We start from the raw sequence: 24,238 nt of genomic DNA on the forward strand, positions 1-24,238 counted from the left end.
TCGCCCTATTGATGAGTTGCTGGAACGTTCAAACCTGACGGTCTCAGAGGATTCTGGCTGGAGCTTCTTGTTATACCACAGCAGGCTCTCTGGCAAAAGCTGCACTGAGCCAATCCTACCTTCTCTTCATGATCTGCTACGGCCGACCAACACCGGACGGAGCTCGGATTGCAGGGATCTTTATGTCCCCCTGATCGCGATGAGTGATGTTGTGGATCACCGCAGCGCAAGCGTGTGGAGAAGAAGGCGGGGTTCCCTTGAAGGAGCACTCACCCACATCGTCCGACCCCCACCTCACCTCACCTCACTCACGCACCAGATCTCGCTCCTCCTCGTTCGTCTCCTCCTGCATGTTGTGTCATGATGCTTTTTGGAGACGGACTACACTCACCCTGACCAGCCCAACAAGCTTAGGCTATGCTGCACAACCGACATCAGTCTTCCGAGCCTGGGTCGCAATCCCAAGACACCCCTGAGTCTCTCCGAGAAAGCCAGCAGTTTCAACTGATACACGAAGATGTCATCGTTAGGTACCCCGGGTGACAGTAAGCCGACGGCTTCTCAGCCAACAGACCTGGGCTCGCTAGGTACAACCTTTGCTGCGGATCAAGCCTGCAAGGAATGCCGGAGGCGGAAGGCCAAGTGCAATCGGGAACTTCCGACATGCAACTTGTGCGTCAAGTACCGCCGTCACTGCTTGTACGAGAAGCACGCTCGAACACCACTGACAAGGAAGTACGCAACTTGTCCTATCATAGAGCTTTATAAAAAGTATCTTCTGAGGTAGTTGATGGTAGGACTAACATCACACAGACATCTTACAGAAGTAGAGGAAAGATTAGAACGGGCTGAGGCCCTCATCACCTATATGCGGGCTCTCATGCCGGCTCATGTCAGATCGGGATCTTCAATGGCTAGCCATAGGAATTCCGATGCATCTGCCCCGAGAGACGATTCCTTTGACTTCTCAAGATTGGACAGACCGTCTTCGATTGACCCGTCTTTCCATCCGGTCCCTGTCTCGCCTGAACCTGACTCCCTTCCTCATGCCGAAGATGCAAATGACACGCAGCTGCAATCGCCTGAGGCTTCCATGTCTGTTCCGCGAAGCCAAATGTTATGCCCACCTAGCAATCTCAACATGGGTCTCGAGCAGACACGAGCCCATAAAGTTACTGGCCATCATCGTCGACCAGTGAATGATGCGTCACACAGGGACACCAACCTTCTCGAAGCACACCCCACCGATGACTTCGAATGGGATGAGCAAGAGACTACCACAAACTACTCAGCCTCTCCCGAAGCAATCCTCGAGGCGGACACAAATGGCGAGGCTGTCACAGACCCCATAGCAGATGGCATGGCCTCGTTAGCCGTCAGCGAGAAGGAATCGGGATACCTCGGCGTCGCCTCCGGCGCAGCCCTGCTAAGACTCCTCGAGCCCACAAAACCCAGACGTCGGTCTCATTCTTCGTCCTCGAGGACAGGCTACATCAATCATACGCATTCCCCCCTGACAACGCAACTGGATCCCAACAGGCACATTACAGACGCCATGATTGACGCATACTTTCGGTTGTACCATGTCAGCTACCCAATCATTCACGAAGCCACCTTCCGAGCACAGTATGCGGGCGTGATCCCTAGACCGAGTGGCGAATGTTGGCTAGTCCTGGCTCACACTGTCGCTGCCATTGGTGTCTATACAACGGCTACCAATCTCGATAACTTGGACATGTCATTGTTCGCCCAGGCTCGCTCCATCTTGTCTTTCAACTTCCTGGAAGTAGGGAACCTTACGCTCGTCCAGGCTCTTACCCTTATCTCCAATTATCAGCAGAAGAGGGACAAGCCCAATTCGGGATACAACTATCTCGGCCTCGCCGTGCGGATGGCGATGGGCTTGGGTCTACACAAAGAGTTCCAAGGATGGAACATCTCTCCACTAAACATGGAGATCAGGCGACGTGTGTGGTGGTCACTCTGCGTCTTTGATGTTGGCGCAACTATTACCTTTAGTCGACCCTCAGTTTGGCCGTATGAAGGCGTCGAAGTGTCCTTGCCATTGAACGTTGACGACAAGGTAACAAAACTAAGTTTTGAGCCAATTTCGTTTACTTATTAACATCCCCCTAGTCTTTAACTGCCATCTCAAAGTCGTATCCCCCGGAGACCCAAGATGTGACCCCCTACACGGCAGTACGAACGCAGGCAAGCTTTCACATCGCTACGACGCCCATCTACACAAGGGTCATTTCAAAGCCGCTTCCATCTCCAAACGAAATGCTGAGACTTGATGAAGAGCTTCTCGAGCCGTGGCAAGCGGGCGTACCACCGTACTTCTCTGAAAGCGCGATAGTTCCGCCAAAATATGCTCTCGCTCATGCTGTCATGAACTGGAGATACAGAAACCTTCGGATCATCATGTACCGACCATTCGTAATCCGTCGAGCTCTTCAAGCCCGCGATAGAAGATCGGATGACTCTCCTGATAATGTTCGGGCCTATGACAAGTGTCTTGCCGACGCGAAGGCTACCATCACTAGCATCAGCGAGTTCTGGGATCGGAATGAGCATACACGACTGGCGGCATGGTATTGTCTGTGAGTTTTTCCTCCTATTTGCAAACATTCCTTAGGCTTACTGACACTTCCTTAGATACTTTCTCTTCCAAGCAGCCCTCATCCCCTGCATCTGTCTCCGTAACGACCCCAGCGCGAGCAATGCCGCGGACTGGAAAGAGCAAGTCACAACCACGATCCGCTGCATCATTGCTCTAGCTCCCGTCAACTCCAGTTCCCCTCCTTGTTATCAAGTCATCATCGATCTCTGCGGAAGGTTTCTCAATGACGATTTTGTCGCCGCTCGTGTGCTGGTGGCACAACCCCAGATGCAGGCCAGGATGACACACAACCATGAGACCAATACAGTCCAACCTGCTGCGCCTGAACCCATCGATGAGAGCCCTCAAACACAAATCAACAGCGTCTTCTCGATGATGTGGCCCAATGTGCCCCCAATGGAGGCCGCTGATGTCGTCATGGGTGATGATGCCTGGATGGAGTTTCTCAAGAGTGGCACAAGCGGTGATGGAGGTGGAATGTGGTTCGGCAGTTGAAACCATCTGCTCGTTCTGCTTTAATCTACAATAGGCGCTCTCAGATATGGCTAGTTCTTGGTTGGGAGTAACGCTCGAAGTTGCCCTGAACTGCTGACTCAAGGTCTCCAAGGCATTCTAGAATCTCACGCCGACAAACGCTCCGGTATCATTGTATCGCAATGATTAACTTGCAAGTTTCTTACAGAATATCAAGGGATTCCTCTTATAAAGGAGGTAGTTCCACATTCCAACTCCTCCAAGCCTCCAGGTCGTCCATTATAAGCCCTTCGATGCTCACACTGGTACATGAGGACATGGTAATAGATAGTAAGAACGCCAATTCACGTTGAGAACCGTATATTTTCCACAATCGGGCTCTTTTGTTCTTGCTAAGACCGAACAGCCAAGCATAGTCCGTTCAATGGTGATTCTAGTCATCAGAATGTCTCTAATCATCTCCTTTGCTATCATTCAACGGACCAAATGGCTGAAAACAGAACAACGAGAGGACATCAGAGTTTGCTCATCCATAAATTTTTAAGATGCTTATGATCCTATTGGTCATGGATCGGCACTGAAAAGACCATGTATAATAGGTTCCCGGCCGTCAAACAGGGCTGCTCTTCTTGTACCTACACACAGCAACAATAGTGGTGGCTATGTTGCCGTATACCCTGGTCTGGTAACCATCACAAGACGGCGTTTGTAATCATGATTTGGGCCCTCCAGCAAGAGCACGAAAAACATGAGCTACGTACCTCTGCGAGATGAGCTGCCATGGAGCTCATCCGAACCAGACCAGGTAAGCGGAGTCGCTCACAACGGAGACTTCCTGATGCAATGCCTTCGGCGAGGCATCTCGATCTCGTTACAGCCAAAGCTCACGAGAACAAGAGTTCAAAAGGATCAAGTCACAGACAGAGAGCGTTGACGTGGCAGATTAACAATGCCAGTCACGAGCAGTCAGGTGTTCGGCTTCCTCTGCCAGATCATCACTATTTCTCACCAGTCGGAGTCAACAAGGAGCCAATAGCGACCTCGCGCATAAGGCACTTCAATCTACCCCAGCCCGCCGATCCGGATCATCGACCTTACAGGAGAATAACCGAAGCACCGCAGAAGATTTGCTGATCAGTGGTTGAGGTGTGGGCATATGGTGATAGAGATGCGTTTTGATGGACATTGGCATTTCCAAGTAGTCTCCAATACCGGTCAATAACACCTCAGGGATGCCCGTTCTGCTCTCGGTGCCAGGGGCGAAGCATCCGAACTGGTTGGGTGAGAGACCTGGTTCGCTTGTTCCAATCAAGCATCAACTCCTAGTGTTCAGCGTGGCGAAGGTGGGATTGAAGCTTCTGCTTGCGACAGGAGAACTACATCACGAGTTCACTCTCGAAACCGTGCCGAGGGAATCCCCATCAATCCCAGCCGCTTACAGAAACCCTCCCGTCAAAGACACGCGACCTACATACAAGTCTCATCGACCGTCCCGGCAACCCGTCCCGAATAGGAGCCCCTTCAGCTTGATTTCCATCCATGCGACGCAGGGCCCTTTCAACCGCGCAGGCAAAGCGCCTATTCTCCGGATGCCCAGCGTGGCACATCGTCACCAGACCCCTTACAACGGAATTCTCCAGGCTGCACAGCCCTTCTGCGATACCTCTGGAGAGGTCCTACGGTGGGTGGTGTGGTCGTCTCAAACGTTACCAAACTGCAGATATAGACATATCCAACGGCAAATGCTCTCATACGATGCAGAGAATGTTGATCCACGTGGCTACAGTCGCCGGCCCGCAAATATGTTGCCTCTTTATTGCAGGCAATTCACTCGCCGAAGTACCGCTTTCGTGAGCGCGGAGGCTGCACTTCCCCTAGCGGATGAGATTATAGCCCTTGTTCTTGACGGTCGACACCGGGGCTTTTCTGTTTCACTCTCAAATCTTTGCAGATTCTACAGCGAGGTTTCAGGACTTATGAGGCTCTCACCGCTTCTCATGATGGTACCTGGGGAATGTCGTAGAAGTCATTCAAGATGAAGCAATACGTAAAAGATGTGCATGTCTTTGCATGCATGCTTCGCCGCCATCCTACAGCACTTTGCTGGCTATGAACGCTGGGAGACCCCACACTGCCAGCCCACTCGCAGCGCACCTACACACCAGTATCCGTCTTGCTGCTTCAGATGTGTGGCGGTGAGGATAGCAGCGTTTACCCGCCGTGTTTAGCCTAAGCGACGCGAACTCCCGATCTAGGAGGTACCGGTGAAGATATTCTGCCCCTGAACCCTTGTCGGCATGGCACTCTAAGATTCCTGGAGGAGTGAGAAGATTTTCTCTTCGGTCATCAGTCACATATCCCGGTACCAGCTTTCTGGGACGAAATAGATGGGCTATTGTGTGGTCGAGCAAGCGAGTTGGCGATGGCAAGACCAGCATGGATTGGCAGTAATGGGTGTGGTGATGTCGCTTTCAGGCGGCACCTGCTCTGGAGACCATAGCAACAGCTCCTGAGAGACAATTATTATGTATTTTTTAAATTTAAAATAAAAAATTTTCAATACCCGCCGGATGTTCGAGCAGTCGGAGCCATCAATGCAAAATCTGGGGTGCAGGATCTCTCTGATGTGACCCCATGGGACCCTCAGCCCTGTCAGCGAGGTAATTCCAGCGAGATCTAATCAAATGTGAACATTTACAGCTTTATTATTGGGTGCTCCAGTCAGAAATGTATGCATCGAAACCCTAGGTTGGCCTCCGTCAACCACGGTGGCTAGAGTCGCTTTTCCTGATAGTCCGTGATCCAACTCGTCCTGACTGAATGAAACAAGTTCTTTGACTCACGACACAACCTCTCTATCCGTAAAACTGTAGAGGCACTTGGCCCGAGATCCCGATCCCAAAATTGCCAAAAGTCATCAGGCACACCAATCCTCACCGAGTGTCCTTACCCCTGACACCTCGGTCAATCATGAGCCACATTATCTCGACTTCATCAGCGGAAGGATTGCCCAAAGGAGTCACATCCCACTCGCCAATCTTGGCGCTTGAGCTTTGCTAGAGGGATGGACCGAATATCGGCTGTAGAAAGCAGCGGGCGCTCCATCACAAAACTGGCACGCGAGCAAAGACTTTCCCCATGAAGCAGTATCTATCTTGTCTTCAACCGCTTACTTGAATGCTGACGTAGCCACATGTAACTGGCAGGCGTGCAGACAGACCCATCCCAGTGGCACAAACCTGGGGGAGGGAAGGCCATCTGACCTCTCGCATCCTTCCGAAATGTAAAGTAGCGCCCAGAAATAGGCAAGATCTGACCAAGTCGTAATACTTTTTTGCATTTCCCTCCAGTCTTGCCGCTTGGCACTCACCCCCGTTCGTCTCACCTTCCTTCCCCACGAGACACGCATCCTGGTAGAGTGCCCCCGCGCGCCGTGAGAGGGTGAATCGAAGATCGTATTGCCATCCTGTGTATCGATCCAGAGCCTGCCCGCGGATGTGAAGCGCACATTACCGCACCGCAACACTACGGACCGTGCTGGACGACGTCGTCCGAGGCTGACCTCCGTGACACCGCATCTCCGCTCGGGTTATGTTGCGGCCTTCACTGCAAACAAGATGCGCCAGGCCGCGCGATCGCTATTCGGCTTTTGGCATTGGCCTGCACCGTTGCACTTAGGCACGCCACTTTCGTATGTTCCTGCTCTTCTCCTCGTTTCGGCCCTCGTGGTTGGTCTCAAAGCCATGTATACCAAATGTCCATATGTTTGACAGCACAGCCGCGGCTTATGTCTCACCCCCTGATATTCCTAGGATCCTTCGAAAGCTCGACATCGATGGAAGGGAGATGCGAAGGATGACATTGGAACTGGCCCCTGGAACGAGTGTAATACAGCGGATTTGACTCCATTGCACGAGCTTTCCACATGACCTCCAAGTCCAATCTTGCGTGCCCTGAGATGATTTTTGGGTCCTTCTCCAAGCTTTGAATGGTGGGGAAGTGGTACTGCTGAACCTTTATGTTAACCAATATACCTTATCGTCAAACCCATCTCTATGACCGTCTCGGTCACAGGCCCGTTGCCTGTGTCCTATATTGCGACTCGAGGCCGAAAGTAATCTCCCATCTGGGGCTCGTGTCAGAGATATCGCCCTCTTCTGTATTGGGTAACTAACAGGACCGCCCTTATACTACGCCTTTCCGAGAGACACATGAAGGGCCAGCTTTTTCAATCCTTTCGTTATGTGCAACGTGCATTTGCCGTTCAGAGCAGGTACCAGAAACCCATTCCTTTTGAGTTTCCTCTCATTTGACCTCACACGAAACGCCAATTATAGCATACCTGAGGTCAATAATATCGTGCCGGAATCTCTGATTGTAAAATCCGTGATTCATCTCAACCTCGACTCTGTGACAGCATGCTTATATACCCTGAGTTGTGAACCATTACACCACCGCTGTTGGACCAACAAGCCCAAAGGTCTCTGTTACCACAATCATCGACATTGAACCATGCAGGCTGAAGAGAATGGGATATAATTATGGGCACCGCTCTCTTGCAAATGCATATCCCGCCGACAGACACCATGTATTCTCAGGAAGAAGCGTGACGTACCGGGGGCTTCAAGTCACATTTCCAAGAGAGCATCATTTTGGGGAAAGAGCTGTATATTTTCGCTGAGAGGTTGGAGACTCAGAATCTGGCTTACCACAAACAGGGAGGGGGTTTAATCATGTATGTATGTATAGTGGGATGATGCCGATAGTCCTTGGACCATGTATCATGAACTCATAGCTATGAATTACCATTGTTTGGGTGAATAAGATGAGGATTCTTACCTGATTTAGTTGGCATGTAAACATCAATGTGATCGTTGAGAGCATTGCTGATGGTTTGTGTACTTGTCGATGCGCGGCCATCGCACGGTGTCGTCTCCGTCTTGCCTTGACGAGTTCGCTAGCCATGCAAACAAATAAGACAGAACCTATCATCACCAATTGGGTTTCTTTGATGCGAGTGTGATTTGATGAAGATACCGCAATCTGTGTCAAAATCCCTTGATTGAGAGCCACCCACGCAAATCACGGCTCCTTCCCAATCCTGCTATCGTTAAGAGTTAACCTGCGCCGCAGCCATGCTGTCACCTACGCCCCCCAGTGTCGTAGAGAAAAGTCGCCAAAGTCTCGTCAAATTTGATCCCGTCAGCTACCGTCTGACCACCCACCGCCCTGTCATCCAGGACCGAGGGGTCAGCATCTCGCATCTTCACCGGTGACGTCTCCCCCCATGCAAAACATATCACGCTACATCTACAAGTGGTCTCCATTATCTCGGCCCGCAACATATCTATGTCAGCAAGATCCACGCCACCTTCTCTCCTGACAGGAAATCCTACCCAAAGTACATGGAAAACGAAGGAGCCGAGGGCTGGTACATGGCCGGTGGGGGTATGCGAGCAAGCGAACGTGTCGTGTCGATGTCCCTGCTGATTAATGTCGTCTGCCTGACACCACTCATCTCAAGCGCTTCACTTTTACGTTGCAATGCCTTGTTGTAAACCTCATGAACGAAGCGATGCCAATCGTACTGTCTGCTCGAAAAGGCCTTGTTCAATTGCCGCGCCACGTACAGGCTCACCTGACTCCCATGGACCGAGGTACCTCTGCCCAGCCGCGGCGTCAACTCGCCAACACATCAATCACACCCAGCTTCCCAAAGGTCTCAAAAATGTTATTTGGGGGATCAAATGCCACGCTGTGCTGACGGTCATTCATCACCGCTCGCGGCCGCGGCCCGTCCCCAACCCTACACCGACCCCAATCTCCCCGTCAGCCCGTGATTACCGCCGACCACGTCGGCCGCGGGGGGAACAAGTCAGCAAAAGTGAACACAGCCAACGACAGGTGACTCAGGTAAACCATTTCGCCTGCTACCCTTGGAGGCGCGTGGGGGGGGCTGACTACCCTTGCGGTTTGCCGCCGTAGACCTGCAGCAAATGTCCCGAGGCACGCAAGCTTTGCAAAGAAAACAAGGCTCTTTCATGAGGGAACGTGAGCTTATTGAGAGGTGGTAAGAGTTGAGCCTGACTGCGACTTGTGATGATTCCCTCATGTTCGAGCCCGAGGCGGCGGCGGCGGCATTTCACATGCCGCCCTGCGAATGCAGTTCCTGCAGTAGACGGCGACCCGGGCGGTCTGAACGCCTCACCGCATCTCCGGGTCCCTGACTCTCTCCCGCAGCAGCAAACGACGCGGCGTCAACAAGTCGTCGAACAGATGCGCATGACTCCCTCCGCCTCTAAGCTGTCTCTCCAAGGAGTAAGCGGTCTCACACCGTAACAGCGCAGTAGAGTCAAACTCGCGGAGAAAAATTATCGTTACCCCAGCAGAATTGATGGGAATAAGGGGTCATTTGGGAAATACCTACTACTGGTAGTGCCGGATAGCTTCTCCACCTCCCGTCTTTAGGTAGTCACATTTACCGGCAGCCGTTGGAGAGACAAGTGTGCGGTGTGATGGAGGCGCTAGATGCCGAAAGCAGGCACATCTGATCTGGTGGTGTGAGGGTTGGCGAGTGGCATCTTGGATTCCCCATTTCCTTCTGAATGGGAAACTCGTCCCTTCCTCCCGGGTGGCGCAAGTCAGCAGTGCCGGGACAAGAGTATGGATGGGCAGCCGGAGACGAGACGCGGCAGAAGGAAGAATGAATACTACCTCGCCGAGGTTGCATCTGCTCCCGCTGTGCCGTTCTCGAACATTACCTCCTGTTTCCATCCGATGCACATGATGACACTTGACACTGCACGCTTGATGGTCTCGCGAAACGAAACGGACTGTACATATTATAGATGCATCCAAAACAGAATCTGAACGGAATTAGAATCCGAGACCAGCTTGATGTCTCTCTGTCAATCGGCATAGATCGCAACCACATTCAGCCAACAATCGTTACAAGTATTTCGAATGTGTGGTTGCAGCAGCGCGTCAGGCAGGACAGCTAAGCGCTGCCGTAGAAGGGATGCTACTTATTTTGGGTGCCACGCAGGGTAATTCAGCCCATTGTGTGCGTGTGAGTGAGCCAAGTTGCAGCAATGCGATGCTGAAGCCTGAAGCCGCAGCACAAAGACTGGCGATCAGGAGGCTCAGTAGGACAACGTCCAATGGCGTGAAGACCATGGTAGCTGATTCATCCTTCCAATGTCACCCACCCGCATCCCAAGTGCAAAAGGCGAGCGACCTTTGTAATTCTTGGAGGATTTGTTCTTCGAATCTCACAAGACCTGCAAGGTATTGTTTCGTTTTGGAAAGACAAGAAACTGATTGAGGAGGTTTCTTTGGGACACTGAAAACCTGGGGTTGCAACCGTCAACCCCAGGTGACAAGCAAATCCTTTCCCGTCCGCAAACGGATTCGTTCCCGTCTGGTTGGAAGTCATGGGAACGAACGACGGGATAATGTCTGCAACTAGCCTCTTAGACGGGGAAATAAAGAAGTCTTGGAAATGACAACCACTTTGGTGTAATAGAATTCAAATAATATTGTTTTTAAATTTAATATTTTTTTCAATACACCATTGCAAGTAGGTTTCCTTGTTAAAAAGGGTGCTGGTTTCTTCAATCAGGGTCCGTTTTGATACACACCATGTTCCTCGTCCAAGTCAAGGATCACGGTCCTAAGCTCACCGCAGTTTGCGGAGTTCCCAATGTTACCATTGAGGAGTGACAGGGACCAAGTGGTTGCCCATCATCGTCATATGCCCAGTCGTCTCGTCGCTGGAACTTGGCCGAAAGAACCACAAGAAAAGCCGACGAAGGTGCGAGAATGGGATTATCGGGCAGACGCCGACCCGACGACGCCACCATCCCCATGTTCAATATGCCACACGAGGCAAGATTCCGGGGAAAGTTCGTGGAGGCCCATGTTCTCGTGCCCCCCTCAGGGCTGACGAGCACGACATTTCGCAAGCTTCTCGCCTTGCTAGAATGCGGAGAGATGGGCTTGGCGGAAGGGGGAAGGGTGTGGCAGTGGACCTGCCTCGGTATTCTGTCCGCCGTGGGAATTCGGGAATCGGCTTCAACGCGCCATTCTACAGGAACAGAAACCGGAACGGGATCGCATGAGAAACAAGGAGTGAAAACATTCATCCGGGGGCAACGGGAGGGCACATGAGAGGAGGCACTTGGGCGCAAAACCCTAACGAGATCAGATGAGAAGAAGAACCGGAGACGGTGGACGGGCAGACCCTGATTCATGTTCTCAAGATGGAGGAGGAGTGTAGTTGGGGCGTGTGGGCGCAGCGCACCCTGAATACTTTGACAAAATATCCTATTAGGGAAAGGTAGCGTGTTAGTACGTAAGACTAGAGCGCGGAAAAGTTGGTCTTCTGGGATGGTGACGGTTGAGGGGAAATCCAGGGTCTACAGTTCGATGCCGACCATATCTGCGACGGTTCCAGTTTCTTGGATCGGGAACGGGTGTTGGACACACCGTGGAGTGGTGTCGTACCAGAAACGGAACGCGGAAAGTCTGGCTAGTGAAGAAGGCAGTCGGAGAAATGGAAAATTCGGTTCCTTGGTCTGTTGCGAATGCGACCTATTCCGTTACGGAGGACGTTCCGAAAAGCCATAGCATAGCGGCGTTCCCTTTGTCATGGGGTTCGGCTTTCCGGCTCTGCATGTCACGATGCAGCCTGTGGTTACGATCTGGTGTGGTCGGAGGGCAGTGGATTCCCCAAGACACCTGGATCGAACTTCTCGATGCAGAATCCGTTGTATCGTGACATTTTTGTGCCAAGAAATTCCATCTCGCCTCCTCTGCCTGGGCGCAATGTGTCTTGTCGTGGGCCAGGTGTACCTTTGCGACGGAGTCCCGGCATTGTGGATGGGATTGAAGAGACTAGGACAAACACGATGGCACTCGGTGCAACTGCGGTGGTGGTGATGGTTTACGGAGCGGGCCCTAGAAAGAGACCAGGTTCTCCTCCTTCCCCAAGACCAAACCGGCCTGCTGCCTTGGAGCCCACATTCAGGGGAAAAGAAGCCATCAAAGCCGTCCTCCGTTCCCCTCTTTCTTGGATGAGGCGTCCATGTTCCCCGTGTTATGGGTGTCTCCAAACGCAACAAAGAGGAAGCAACGAAACATGAACAAACCAGGGTTTTGCGTAATTAGAGCCCTCTCAAAGGCTGGAAGAACTCTGGTCTGCAGGGACCCGTTGTCCCCATCTCCGCTGCCAGGGGGGGGGGTTGAGGTTAGACTCGCCCACTTTCAGTGGTTCTTCTCGTGATGACCAAGTCCCACCTCTCTCGAGCCTGTTCGGGCAAAAGCAAAGAGGGGGAAAAAGACGCTCTCCTTCACCCCCTCTTAGGCCTCAAGAGCCCCGTTGTCGTTGGGCTGCCACGAGGGACACAGAGTTGGAGGAGCGACTCATCGGCAAACTCCGCTTTTCGCGGTACGCGGTACGAAGATGGAGAGATACAGATATGGAGGGCTCTAGCATGTTCGAAAAAGCCAAGTTAGCGCGTGGCCGTTGCCCCTCCATCTCCTCCTCTGTCTCTGTAGCCGAGCAAGTTCGTGAAAACTGGGTCGAGACTGAGCAGGGACGCACTCGAGGGATGAGATGTGATCTGGTCACTTGTGGGGTTTGGCGTGAGCCCTGCACTTTGCGTTGGACATGTTTCGCAGACTAGGCCAGCTAGAAGAGCCTGTGGACTCCCAAGACTGCTTGAAAAACCCATGTTGGAGGGGAGGACAATGAAGAACAGCTCGCAAGACAAGACATTGTCAACACCACTCTGGCATCCCGGTGCGGGATATCGTCAAAGGGTCCTGTCAAAAGTGTTGGTCAGTCAGGGCAATCTGGGCACTCTACCATCGTCAGCAGACTAGAGGGTTGCGCTTCGAGCAGCCATCCCAAGACCAAGTCAGGACCCTTCTTGCAGCAAACCGCTATGTTCAAGGTTGGGCAGTGCAGAACCGAAATCCCTTAGTGTCGCAGTCGAAGAGTCAAAAAAACGAAGCCGAAAAGGCCGCAAACGAAGGGGACTGGACGAGTTGGCGAGCCCATGTGGGCAGGTGAATTACCCGACCAGTTTAGCCACCGGTGCCGACTGGCGGAGGATGCTTTATGCCGCGTGATGACCAACAGGGCTGCAGAATGTCACGCTGCTCCCGGGGCGCACCCGGCCGGCGCCAAATGGACCGAACGCAGCTCAGGTGAAGTTCCGGAGCACTCTTTCCTCGTGAAAGTTTGGGGTATTCGAGGCGAGCGAGTGGCCATGAGATTCAGAGATGCGTAGAGAAGTGGCATTGCTCGGTCCAGTGTTCGCTTCTCTGGCGCCAACGCCCCCTCAAGGATAGACTTGATGTCTCGTACGCCTTCCCCTCTAGAGATCTGTCTCCCGGAGCAATCTATTCCCCAGACCATCGATCTCATGCTCCTCGCCGGCCCATCCAGGGACCACCGCTGATCATGCGCCTTGCGCATCGTTCTCCAGACCCAACGGAGCATGCGAGCCAACGACCACGCTCACGCAGCGCTGGCCGCCCGTCGCCGACTATGCAGATTCGCCATCCAGGGTCCAAAAGCACATGAAAATGGTTACCGGATTCTGATCAAAATCTCATTCGGCGTTTGACAGGTCGTCTGCCTTGGGGTGTCTCATTTGGTCGCGTCCCCAAGATGACCCTTGAGACCGAGAGGGGTCACATTGTTCCTTACCGCAGCAGGATTTGACTATTCGGGCTCCGTCGGCTTCAACGCAGCGCAGTCAGCAACGACGGTCTCTTGACGGAGAGGGGCCAGGCATGGGGCGTTTTGCCACCATCGTCCAACACAGCGGCCGTTTTGTGGGCTCCCAAAGATTGCGCAAGAATCCGTATTTCCCAGAAGTCTCATGCGGGTAATACGGACGATACTATGTAAACTAGATGGGCAACTCGCGCTACCGATAATTGCGCGTCCGTGGAGTCCGGAAAGGGGGCAGAGCTGCGCTGTGGAATGCGGCGAGAAATCCGACACACGATGCATCGATTTCCAGGTTGCTCATGTCCGGAAAACCATGGCCATCCAGACGGAGGGAAAGTGGATAGGGGCGTGATATCGTGCTGGGATCTAGGGAGTCTGGAAGCAAGCGAACCCCACCAGTTGAGAGCCGACGGCATACTGGAGACGGTCTATCGACCAGAGGGCAGAGAAATACCTAGGGAGCGAAGGACGCAAAAGACACGATAGGAATGCTGGCCTCGCCCCGCCTGGCAAGCCGCTGTTGACCTCACGGGCCGGACAAGACGAGGCTAGAATGACTCCTGTTGAATGCTAGCGCGCCAGTATCAAGCACGCAGGGCACACAGCAACAAGTCTTTCTCTGTAGTTGCCCCTTTCGGCCTCACGACCGACCAGTCGCCGTCCCGTCCCTGTCGCGACAGGGGACCGGACCTCCCAGGCGACAGGCCGCGGCCGACTCCGAAGACTGGGCCGGAGCTCTTCTTGCGTGCTCAGCAGGCTAACCAAGTTGACCTCCTCCTCCTCTCTCCCACACTCGCCGCCAGTCGTTCCCTTACCTCAAAGTCCCTTGTGGTTGGTGCGCTACAAACGTTCCGCAATGGCGACGACGTTGGCGAGCAAGCAAGGCTGTGTGAATCCTGCCATCGTCTGTTCTGGGCCAAGATGAAGAGTTTTCCTGGGCGTGACACGCCGCTTTGCATCGATCGCGGTAACTGAAAGCTGCATCCAGATGCGCGCATTGCAATGGCGTGAGCAGCGAGACACTACCGGGCCCATCCAGCGATGCAGAGGCCCTCCTGCGCTTCTCAAGATGCAGCCTTCTGCGCATGCTGAATCAACCCAAAGACCCGGGCGCGGTGTGGCCAGCGCTCGAGGCAAAGTGACAGGGGTCTTGCTGAGTCTTGTCTCTCCCCGCGTCTCTCATTGCAGACTTCCAGGTCCTCGCTGTCTTGGGCGGGTGAGACACGGCTGTGGCATTCTTTACCCCGTCATACCACAACCCCAAGACCAGGACGTAGAAGGGGTGGCCCAAAGGCAGAGAAGCCGCGGGACTAGAACCGCATGTGAATATCGCCATCTCCGTCAGGGGCATCAAATGCGACGCGGCTCTCGAGATCTCCCCTCCCCCCTAAAGAATCTCGATCATGGGAGGCGCTAGGCATTCTCGACATCCCTTACGGGGTCGATTTGCGAGCGAGAATCACCGACAAAAAGGCTGTCGCGCGCTGACTATCCGGCTTACGATGGATCCCCGCGCCCCCTCCATCTCAGGCTTGGATTCCGAGTTCCGCGGCCCAAAGAGATGTCGGATTCGGGTTGTGTGCTCTCTGCTAGGAAATACGGGAGCCGCAAAACCGCCGCCCTAGTGAATATGACAAGTGACAGCTGACGAGATCCACGGCACCCATCGACATCTTCGCGCATCGTCAGTCACGGTCCTCATACCGCGGAGGACGGGTCAGTGCGGCGTAAGAAAGGCAGCCGGCCGATCTAGAATCGCCAAAATGGTACCCCTCCATCTCACCCGCCATACGACATCCCTTCCCAACGACGCACGAGGCGTTCCCGACGCAACCCAGCCTGACAGAGAACCCTGAAGGGGGCTCTCTTCCGGCCGAATGTGGCCTGGAGTCTGTCTCAGGGCACATGCAAGTGCGTGCATGTGTGCCGCTCGTCAGGCCTGCCACGCCCTGGCAGGCCTTCCCGTCCGGGGAAGCCTCCCGGAGAAGGTCCCGGTCGAGTGTGCGGGAATGAGTGGTTGCGGTGGTTTTCCTGGGCTGGGAGACTTCCCGCCAAAGGAAAAGGAATGTTGGTGGCCCAACATCCAGTGCCATCCTCCGTTCGTCTCATATCCTCATCTCACACACCCCCCCCAGCTGGATCACTTGTGAGATTTGTGTTCATGCTTATTCTGTGGTCTCCCCATTCCCGAGTATTTACAGCGGGCGTTGTTGCGAGGAATAATAACAATAATGATAAAATAATAATCAAAATAATGGCCATGGAGAGATGAGTGGCGCAAAATAATTGTAATATTCATTTTCCTCGTCGCCGTCCTTAGTCGATAGCCAATACATGGAATTCCTGAGGGGGGACTCGTGACCCATGATACGCAGTTGACGTATTCCTAATAGACAATGATAACAACACCCGTCGCATCTGACAGGCTGCTGAGTTCTAATTCAGGTCGCCCCAAGCCCGACTTCGCCATGGTTGCCACCATACAAGCTTGTACTTGCGGCTCTCGGCTCACGTACCTTACAGTAGGCGGACAATAGCCTCCAGCGCAGTGCTGCAGATCCATCAGTCGGGACGTTACCCCATCATTGGACGCTGTGGCCACCGGAGGATCTGTTCCTCAAGATCGACGTCCCGCTACACAGTACAGTAGGCAATCGTACTCTAACGCTGTGGCGCCTGTCTACACTCAGGCGTAGAGGCAAGAGACGTGACGCACTACTGACGCGCCTAGTCATCATCGTCAGAGTCAGCGAGTTCGGAGGTCTTGCTACGTCGACAAACAGGAACAACAAGATTGGTTATTCGGGGGCATGCTTATGACGGGCTGTGAGTGCGTGTGAGTCCTCGGGACGAGGACTAACAAGCAGCGAGTCGACCGACGGAAGGCCACCCGGCACTAGCGCCCTGGCATGATTGGTTGGCCGCACTCCAACCTCTAAGTCCAAACAAGTCTTGAGTTGCCGTCGCAGCAACAACACGGGCCATACAGAGTACAGGCTTCACACAACCACCAACAGTGACGAGGTTCTAGGACGGCTCTTGATGCCCAATTACCATTGCGAACACCAAAATGACTGACGGGGAGCCGAAACTATGGTTCACTAATCGCCTCCCCCTCGGAGATGATAGGTGATTGAAACCTCGCCATCCAACGACATCATCGAATCACAAGACACCAATGACATGCAAAAGTCGTCTTCGCCTCGCGGAGGAAACCCCTTCCAAGGGCATTTGCGGCCCCTATGTTTCGCCCCGAGTCACGAGCCGCAGGCCCGAGGAAAATACATGTCCAAACGGCACGGGTACATCGCCCCGAGGGAGCCTGGGACTTGCGAGACTCCCACTCATGATACCGTCGAGGTTGGTGGCTTGCTGCGGGGTGGCCGCTTCCGCGCCATGGCGATGTTTGCATGGACGATTCGACCAGCGCCGACATTTCTGACAGGCAGCTATTTCACCTGCGGCGGAAGAAACTCCGGGGCGCACCTCGGTGCCGCCGATCTTGTCCCGTTGGAGCCCGACAGAAGCCACGTTGGGATTCAGAGTCGTACCCCCAAGCATGCGAAAAGGCGAGACATTGGAGTCGAGAGGGCGGAGAAAAAGCAAGTCAAAAAGGGCTGGGGGGCGTTGAACGGCAGCAAAATGTGAGATGCTGGTCATCAGGAACATGTTGGCCGGCGTTGGAGCCAATCGCCAATGTGAGGAGAAAGTTGCCCGCCCATATACTCTCTTTACCCATTCCTTTCCTGGGCCCGCCACGAGATGTGAGGTCGTTACACGAGACAGGACTTTCGGGCTCCTTGAATTACCCTGAGGCCGTGGCGGGCGATGACATCTCAGCCCGACCGTTGCGGCTGATCCTCACGCAAGCCTGCACGCAACGGCGATTGGCCACTCGGTCAGCGTTCGGTGTCCCTCCTCCCCCTCCAAGACCCTTTCTCCCCAGTTCAGTCGGCCGGGCGCCCGCGAGATCCCAGACATCGGGCTTGGTTCAGTGACATACATCTCACCTCCCGGTGACATATCACTTCACAATGGCGCAAGCCCCCGCCAGCCACGACAAGCCGTCGTAGATTTTGTAGCATTGCAGATACAGAAGAATGGGGCAATCTGAACAGGCACGGAGGAAAAGGAAAGGAGAGAAAAAACGAAAGAAAAACAAAAGACATCATTCCGGCTCCCGTAAAGGCCTTCTCGGTGGAGGGAGTTCCCACCCTTACACCGCTCCCGCCGCGGCGAAGCCCACGGAGGCTGGCTGGCGGGCGGGCGGCCGTACTTGCGACCCGCGTGCCGCGGCGGGTTGGCGCACCCCTCACACGCCTCCCTTCTCCCTCCTCGCCGGCGACGCATCTCGCACTGGCCTGCTGCTGCTGCTGCACCGGCTTCGATCTTCCGACGGTACTCCCTACATGCCTTTATGCGCAGGAACCTGCAGACTGCAGAGGGAAGGGATGTCGGAAATAGACATTGGATCTCAACAGAACACATCGCCAACACCCTCTGCATGCGCCCTCACCGCCCCCAGACGGGCGGCCGAGCATGTCACCGTGTTTTTGCCAGAAGCCGTCCGTTTCCAGGGGGGGTCCCTTTGATGAAGGGCTGCTCTTTTGGGAACACTGCACATTACGTCCGTAGAGCGTCCCCGTTGCTGAAGTCGCGGTCAGCCATCGCCAACCGCCTAATAATATCATCACCAGCATCGGACACCCCCCCCCCCGGCAAGTGTTCGTTCCCAGCGATCAAACCTCATCGGCTGGACCGTCGACAGGCAGACGGTCGAAACAGTCACCTGGGCCAAACATGTCGGTGACAGCAAGCACCGCGGATCAGCATCCCCCAGTTCCCCATGTCTTGGCCCCTCGCACTCATACCAGAGCTGCATCTGTCTGATAGTCGTTGGAAGAAAAAGCAAACAACCTGTGGTTGGAGCCAAGCTTGAGCGCCCTCTCAACGCTGTCAACGACGTCACTGCAAAATCACCACCAACACCCCAAACACAAAGGCAATGCGCCGCTCCTCCCCTATCTCGTGGCTTGCTGCTGTCTAGAAGCCCCGTTCGAAGTCTCGATCAACCCGCTGAAGCAACGGCCCGGAGCCGCCAACTAATCAAGACGCAGCATGGACACACCAACCTCTGAATACGACGGACGCCTTTCTTTGCTTTCCTACTGCCTCTCTCAACATATACCCTACCACCATCAACTCCTCTCCCCCTCTGCGTTGAACCCTTGACTCTGGGAACACAAGTGTCGCAACTTCAGAAGCACGACCAGATCCCGGAACAAGGAACCGAGCAAGAGACTCGCGATGCACTCCCTCCCATTCCAAACAACCCCCGTGTCCATCACACACATAACGTCCGTACCGCGCGGGCCGGCCTGGCCTGCAGCTCAGTGCCAGAATGGCAGCACCCTTCTATAGCATGACCAAAAACGGTCCTCTCACCCCCTGGGAACGTTCGCCTATGGTTTGTTTCCCCCCAACGCTTGCCTGCCGGCCTCTCCCCCACATCCAAACCCGCGTGCGCGCGTCATCCCACCTGCGTGAACTCCAACTCCAAAGCAAACTCCAACTCCAAGTACGGTAACTACAAACCGTCCAAACTCGCAGGCGCCCAATGACTGCCCGCCCTCCATCCCTCCCCTCCCCCCCTGCCCACCCGCCGGGGGACGCCAACCTGTCCCTCCGGGATCTGCGCGCCTCGCAGTTCGTCCGCCCGGTGCCCCTCGTCTGTCAGGTCAGCTGAGCATTCCCGAAACACAATCCGTTCGCCGTGTAGCGTTTCCAAGCCTCCTCAATATGCCATGTTGGCGTCCGCTGCCGCGCCTGAACAACCGCCCGCCGCCTCTGCGTTGCGTTGGCGATCGTCGTCGGCGGTGGCCCCTCTAGATCGGCCTGGCGGGAGAGAAAGACAAGACCATGCAATCGAAATGGGCATTTGGGGCCGCGCAAACGTCTCTGTATGCGACGCATGGGGTTTTTTTTTGTTTTTTTTGAAACCCAAGGCTTTGTTCCCCCAGTCTTGTCTTGACTCTCTCTGGCCGGTGCTCACTTGTCAAGAAACCAGTCGATGATCTCTATGAATTGTGACAGAGTTGGGTAACACCCGTGTGCTCAGTGACGCCTCGAGCTGGTTCGGTACCAGGAGCTGTCAAACCACTCTTCTCCCCCAATATCAAAGAAAGAGAGAGCCAGCCAGCCATCGTTGCTTCGGTCAACTCGGTGTGCAGCTGCTACCCCACTGCGCTATTCTTGTCCTACGATACCCCCCCCGAGGAACATCAGACCGTCTTGGAAATCATATAAACAATAATATCAAAAGAATGAAAAGAAAAGAAGGGTGAAAAAAAGGAAAAGAAAGGTAATAGGATAAAGGAATTCATGGCGATGCTGCCGGCCCCCCTCCCCCAAAGGAACACTGCAATCGCAACAACTCGCATCGCTCCGAAAAAGCACGTGTGCCCGGCGCCATCCCTTGACTGGCCACAATACCTACCTCTCCTCCGTAGATGCGCAAAGCACTTCAGCAGCGAACTCAAAAAATTAGGGATCCGCGGGGCGTGGCGTGCCGAGCACCTCATCGAGGACCAATCTCTATCTGCCTGCCCTGCCCTGCCAAACTGGCTTTGAACTAGTCCTCGGTGTACGAGATAAGCTTAGGCCCCAAGCGTCTACTACTCCCATGAAACGCAACCTGGGGCTTGATATCCCGCCGCGCGGTTCTCGAAATACTACCCGTACATACGGCGAGGTACCACCAGGTGATTGAGTGCCGGGCCCCCGTATCTCTCTCTCTCTGCACGATCGTGGAAAGGTCAATCGCACCCCACGTCCGCTGAACAAGACAAGCAAAGAGTCGATAACCCCGAGACCGGGCAAGCAGGAGTCAGTACATCATCCCACGTGCGCGTGGCCCCCTGCTCCCCCCGTCGGATCCCGACGACATCCCACTCTGCTCCGGGGACCACGACTCTCTCTTTACGCATCGCCGGCGCCGCTCGACTCGCGCTCGCCGAACCCCCACTGACATGATATGGATGGATGGAACAAAAGTGCCCAGCTTTTCTCGAAGGCGGCATCGAACGCCAGCTCATCACCCACCTACCCACCCACACACACCTTAATCTCCTGTCCTGCGATAGGGGGGGGGGGGGGCATCCGACCTCAACATCAACCTCCACGCCCGTGCCTCACCGATAGACCGCCGCAACCACAAACACCAGCAAACCACCCCCAATCTGGCAGCTCAGAGGTTACGTGTGTGTGTTTGTGTGCGTGTGTGTTTGCAACACGACAAGGGTTCGCAGAGGAGTGGGAAGGAGGATTGCAGCTTGTCCGTGGGGTTGCAATACCAAGAGAGAGAAAACCCTCCCCCAGGGGTCCCCCAAAGAAGTTGGTGTACGGATACGGCAATGCTGGGCTTCTCCGACTGCTGCCAACCCGTCCCTGTCAAACAACAAGCCCAGCCCCGAGGAGGTTGCAGCGCAAGTTCGCGTGGGAGAGAGAAGAGAGAGCCCAGGCCGCCGTCCAGGCGTGGGGGTTCACCGCACCGCAACAAGGACCGGGGGTTTAACAAATAAATAAAAAAATCATCCCGTTTGTCGGCGTCCGCAGGTCTCTGTGGCTTTCTTGACTAGGCTTGTTTGCTCCCCTCCGATTGAGTCGGAAGAGCTGCCGGTCCGCGAGCCGCGCTGGGCGTGTTTCTTTCGGTTTGCCAGCACATGACCTGCTTTTGCAACGCCTTTGCTTTGTTTTTGATGCGCCTGCGCCAAGCCCGGCCAGCCACATCGTCAGAACGTCTACAGGCCCGGGGCATGATATGGTGGACCTTGGGACCAAGCAGGGTCGGCGCCGGTAGTTGCTTTTTTTCCCCTTCTCCTCCTGCGTCGTTTCTCCGGGAGACCCTCTTCGCAGAAGGAAAAATGTGCAGTGACGGTGAACCCTTTCAGTACTCTGTATTGGCCGGTTTGCAGATGGGGGGCGCTGGACGCCTCTGCGTGGCATTTCTTGTCCGGCATACAACGCCGCACTTCGCCGGACTCGTATCATGCCAGATGTGGCGGAGGCTGACAGTCCACCGTTCATCGCGCACTCACGGAAGTTCAGGCTTCCGCGACTATTGCCCATCCAATGCAACAAACTTGCAATCCCGTTCGTCTTGTTCTAAGTGCCGCCGCTAAGAAGGACCATTGCTTTTTCCGGAATACCAAGAGAGGCCCAGCTGACCAGATGGCCGGCCTCCCCCCCCTTCGCGTTCAAATCGTCCTCTGCTCTCTGCTTGCTTTTGGATCCAGGCTCGGGGCCCGGCGCACCGGAAGCGGCCCCGTCCGCCTTCAGACTCCTGAACAAACGCCCCCCACATTTCGTTCTGCCCGTTGGGTTGTGGAAGCCGACTCACCCCTGCATCGCATCCCGGCCGACAGAGCACACCACCTCGTCTCTGTCTCCTCGCGCCTCATTTGCTGCGTACTACACTACATTACGCCGTAGGTAATTCCCTATCGCTGCCTTGGCTATTCACGCAAACCACGACCATCCCCCCAAGTTCATAATGATGTGATTTCATTACGGAGGGGGGGTTCACTAGCAAACTTTATGTGTGCCCCGGAAGCGCAATCCCAGAATCTCGGCCGATGCGACACATCACTTTTTCTTTTTTTTTTTAGCGGTGGCCGACGAGTCGGGCAGACAATGGAACAATCACCCCTCGAGTTACGAATGCGCAGGAGAAGAATCACGGTTTTCAGGTGGAACGAACCGGGGACCCGGCCTTTTTCGTCTCATCATGGGTGTGGGTGTCCATTCCCCTGGGAACCTTTGCAAAGTGTTGGAGAGTCGTTGGACGACTTCGCGTGTTGGAACACCGTTTGCTTGAATCCATCAACCACCATCCCCCTCCTCAATCTCTCCAACTCCTCCTCCCTTGAGGCATTCTCCTCGCCTTGGCGGGCCCCGGGTGTGACTTGCAAGCTGGAAAATAGCACCGCGAACGAGGCCGAGGCCGACGTGCTTTCACTGTCTCTTCTTTAGCCGGTGGATCCACGTGGTGGAGCCCACCCGTCCCCGGTTCTTGGGAAGAATCTCAATCTCGAATCCGCCTTCCCAATCCCTCGACCGGTGACCAGGTGTAGGAAGCCAATTTGATTGCGATGCGTCCGTCGCCCTCCAAGAAAGATCCGGGGGCTGCTTGCTCCCCTCCTCCTTGCTTCGTGCTCCCCCTGCTTGAGGCCCGACTTCAGGTGAATGCTCCGTTGTTCTCGGTGAAATCGGATGGCGGGTTTCCCTCGCCGCCGTTGGCTAGTCACTACCGCTCCCAAAGAACCAACAAGTATCCGCACTCCCATTCACGATGCCGTCAATCCGGGTTGTTGGAATAGGAAATCAGTCGCACCGACCAGCCAGGGCCATGCTTCGCGGCCAGGCACCGTATCCGCGCATCTTGGGCCTCGGTGAGTCTGTCAGGCCATCTGTCGACCTTTCGATCGAAATCCTCCCCCGTTGCCCAGCATGCAAACTCTGCGCGCCCTGCTCTTCAATCTCACGATCCATGCACACCGGTATCCGGGAGTTTGGAAGAGGGTCAAGTCATTGTTCAGGCTCCCGCCCCCAGTTCAAACGGTCGTCGTGAACCGCAGGTTGTGCGATTGGCGGACTGGCAAATCCGCAGGCCTGGACAATACTTACTCCTATCCCTCGTATGATCGTCACCATATCCGTCTTGTTGTTTCGGTCCTAGCACGGTTGGGCTCCATCTTGTCCCCTCGGCCGTTGTCGGGGGAGTCGGAAGAAGATGAGAGGGAGAAGGAGAGAAGGATGCCCGACTATTTTTCTCCCTTAGCTCCACACTACGTGTGATTACCACGGTCTCGGGACTCTTAGGCGGTCGCGGAAGTCACATCGTGGTCCCCCGGCGACCGTCTCTGCGAAGCGAACACCAGGACGCCGGCGTTGGGGACAAGTCCCCCCCCCCCCCCCCCCTGATGTGCTCATTTTACCCAAATGCCCCCATTTGGACTGGATGAGCGAGCAACTCCTCCCATGACGACGACGCCGAATAACCATGTCATTCTCTCGGTCACCTTAGGCGCCTAGCTCCAGCATGTGAACCCAGAATCCATCCTCTCGTCACCCATGCCATGCCCGAGATGACAGATGGCAGCAGGGAGCCAACCGCGACGGGCGGATGTTCCCACTGAGCTAGCATCCCGCGCAGAGGGCCGTCGTGATACTGGGCGTGGCGTCGCTTCAGTACGAAGACATGGGCAGTGGCTTCAACCTCTGACTACGGTGTTTGCCTCACGGCAACGAAGCGTGGGGTGCCGACCTGGGTTGGACTTGGCCCAGGAGGCAACCCGTCACTTGACCAAACTGTCGTAAGTACAGCCCAATTAAACGAT

At 54.7% G+C, this 24,238-nt stretch overlaps 1 protein-coding gene across 1 annotated transcript; it reads left to right on the forward strand.

Moving 5' to 3' along the window:
- Window positions 1-1,141: 1,141 nt before the first annotated feature.
- Window positions 1,142-3,118, forward strand: ColSpa_04409 (regulatory protein gal4; the record flags this gene model as incomplete). Its single annotated transcript, XM_049270621.1, has 3 exons — window positions 1,142-2,083; window positions 2,137-2,603; window positions 2,659-3,118. 3 exons carry the CDS (start codon window positions 1,142-1,144, stop codon window positions 3,116-3,118), a joined length of 1,869 nt encoding a protein of 622 aa, XP_049126578.1.
- Window positions 3,119-24,238: the final 21,120 nt, after the last annotated feature.

Source organism: Colletotrichum spaethianum (genome assembly GCF_022836535.1).
Source record: "Colletotrichum spaethianum MAFF 239500 DNA, contig09, whole genome shotgun sequence".
Taxonomy (NCBI): Eukaryota; Fungi; Ascomycota; class Sordariomycetes; order Glomerellales; family Glomerellaceae; genus Colletotrichum; species Colletotrichum spaethianum.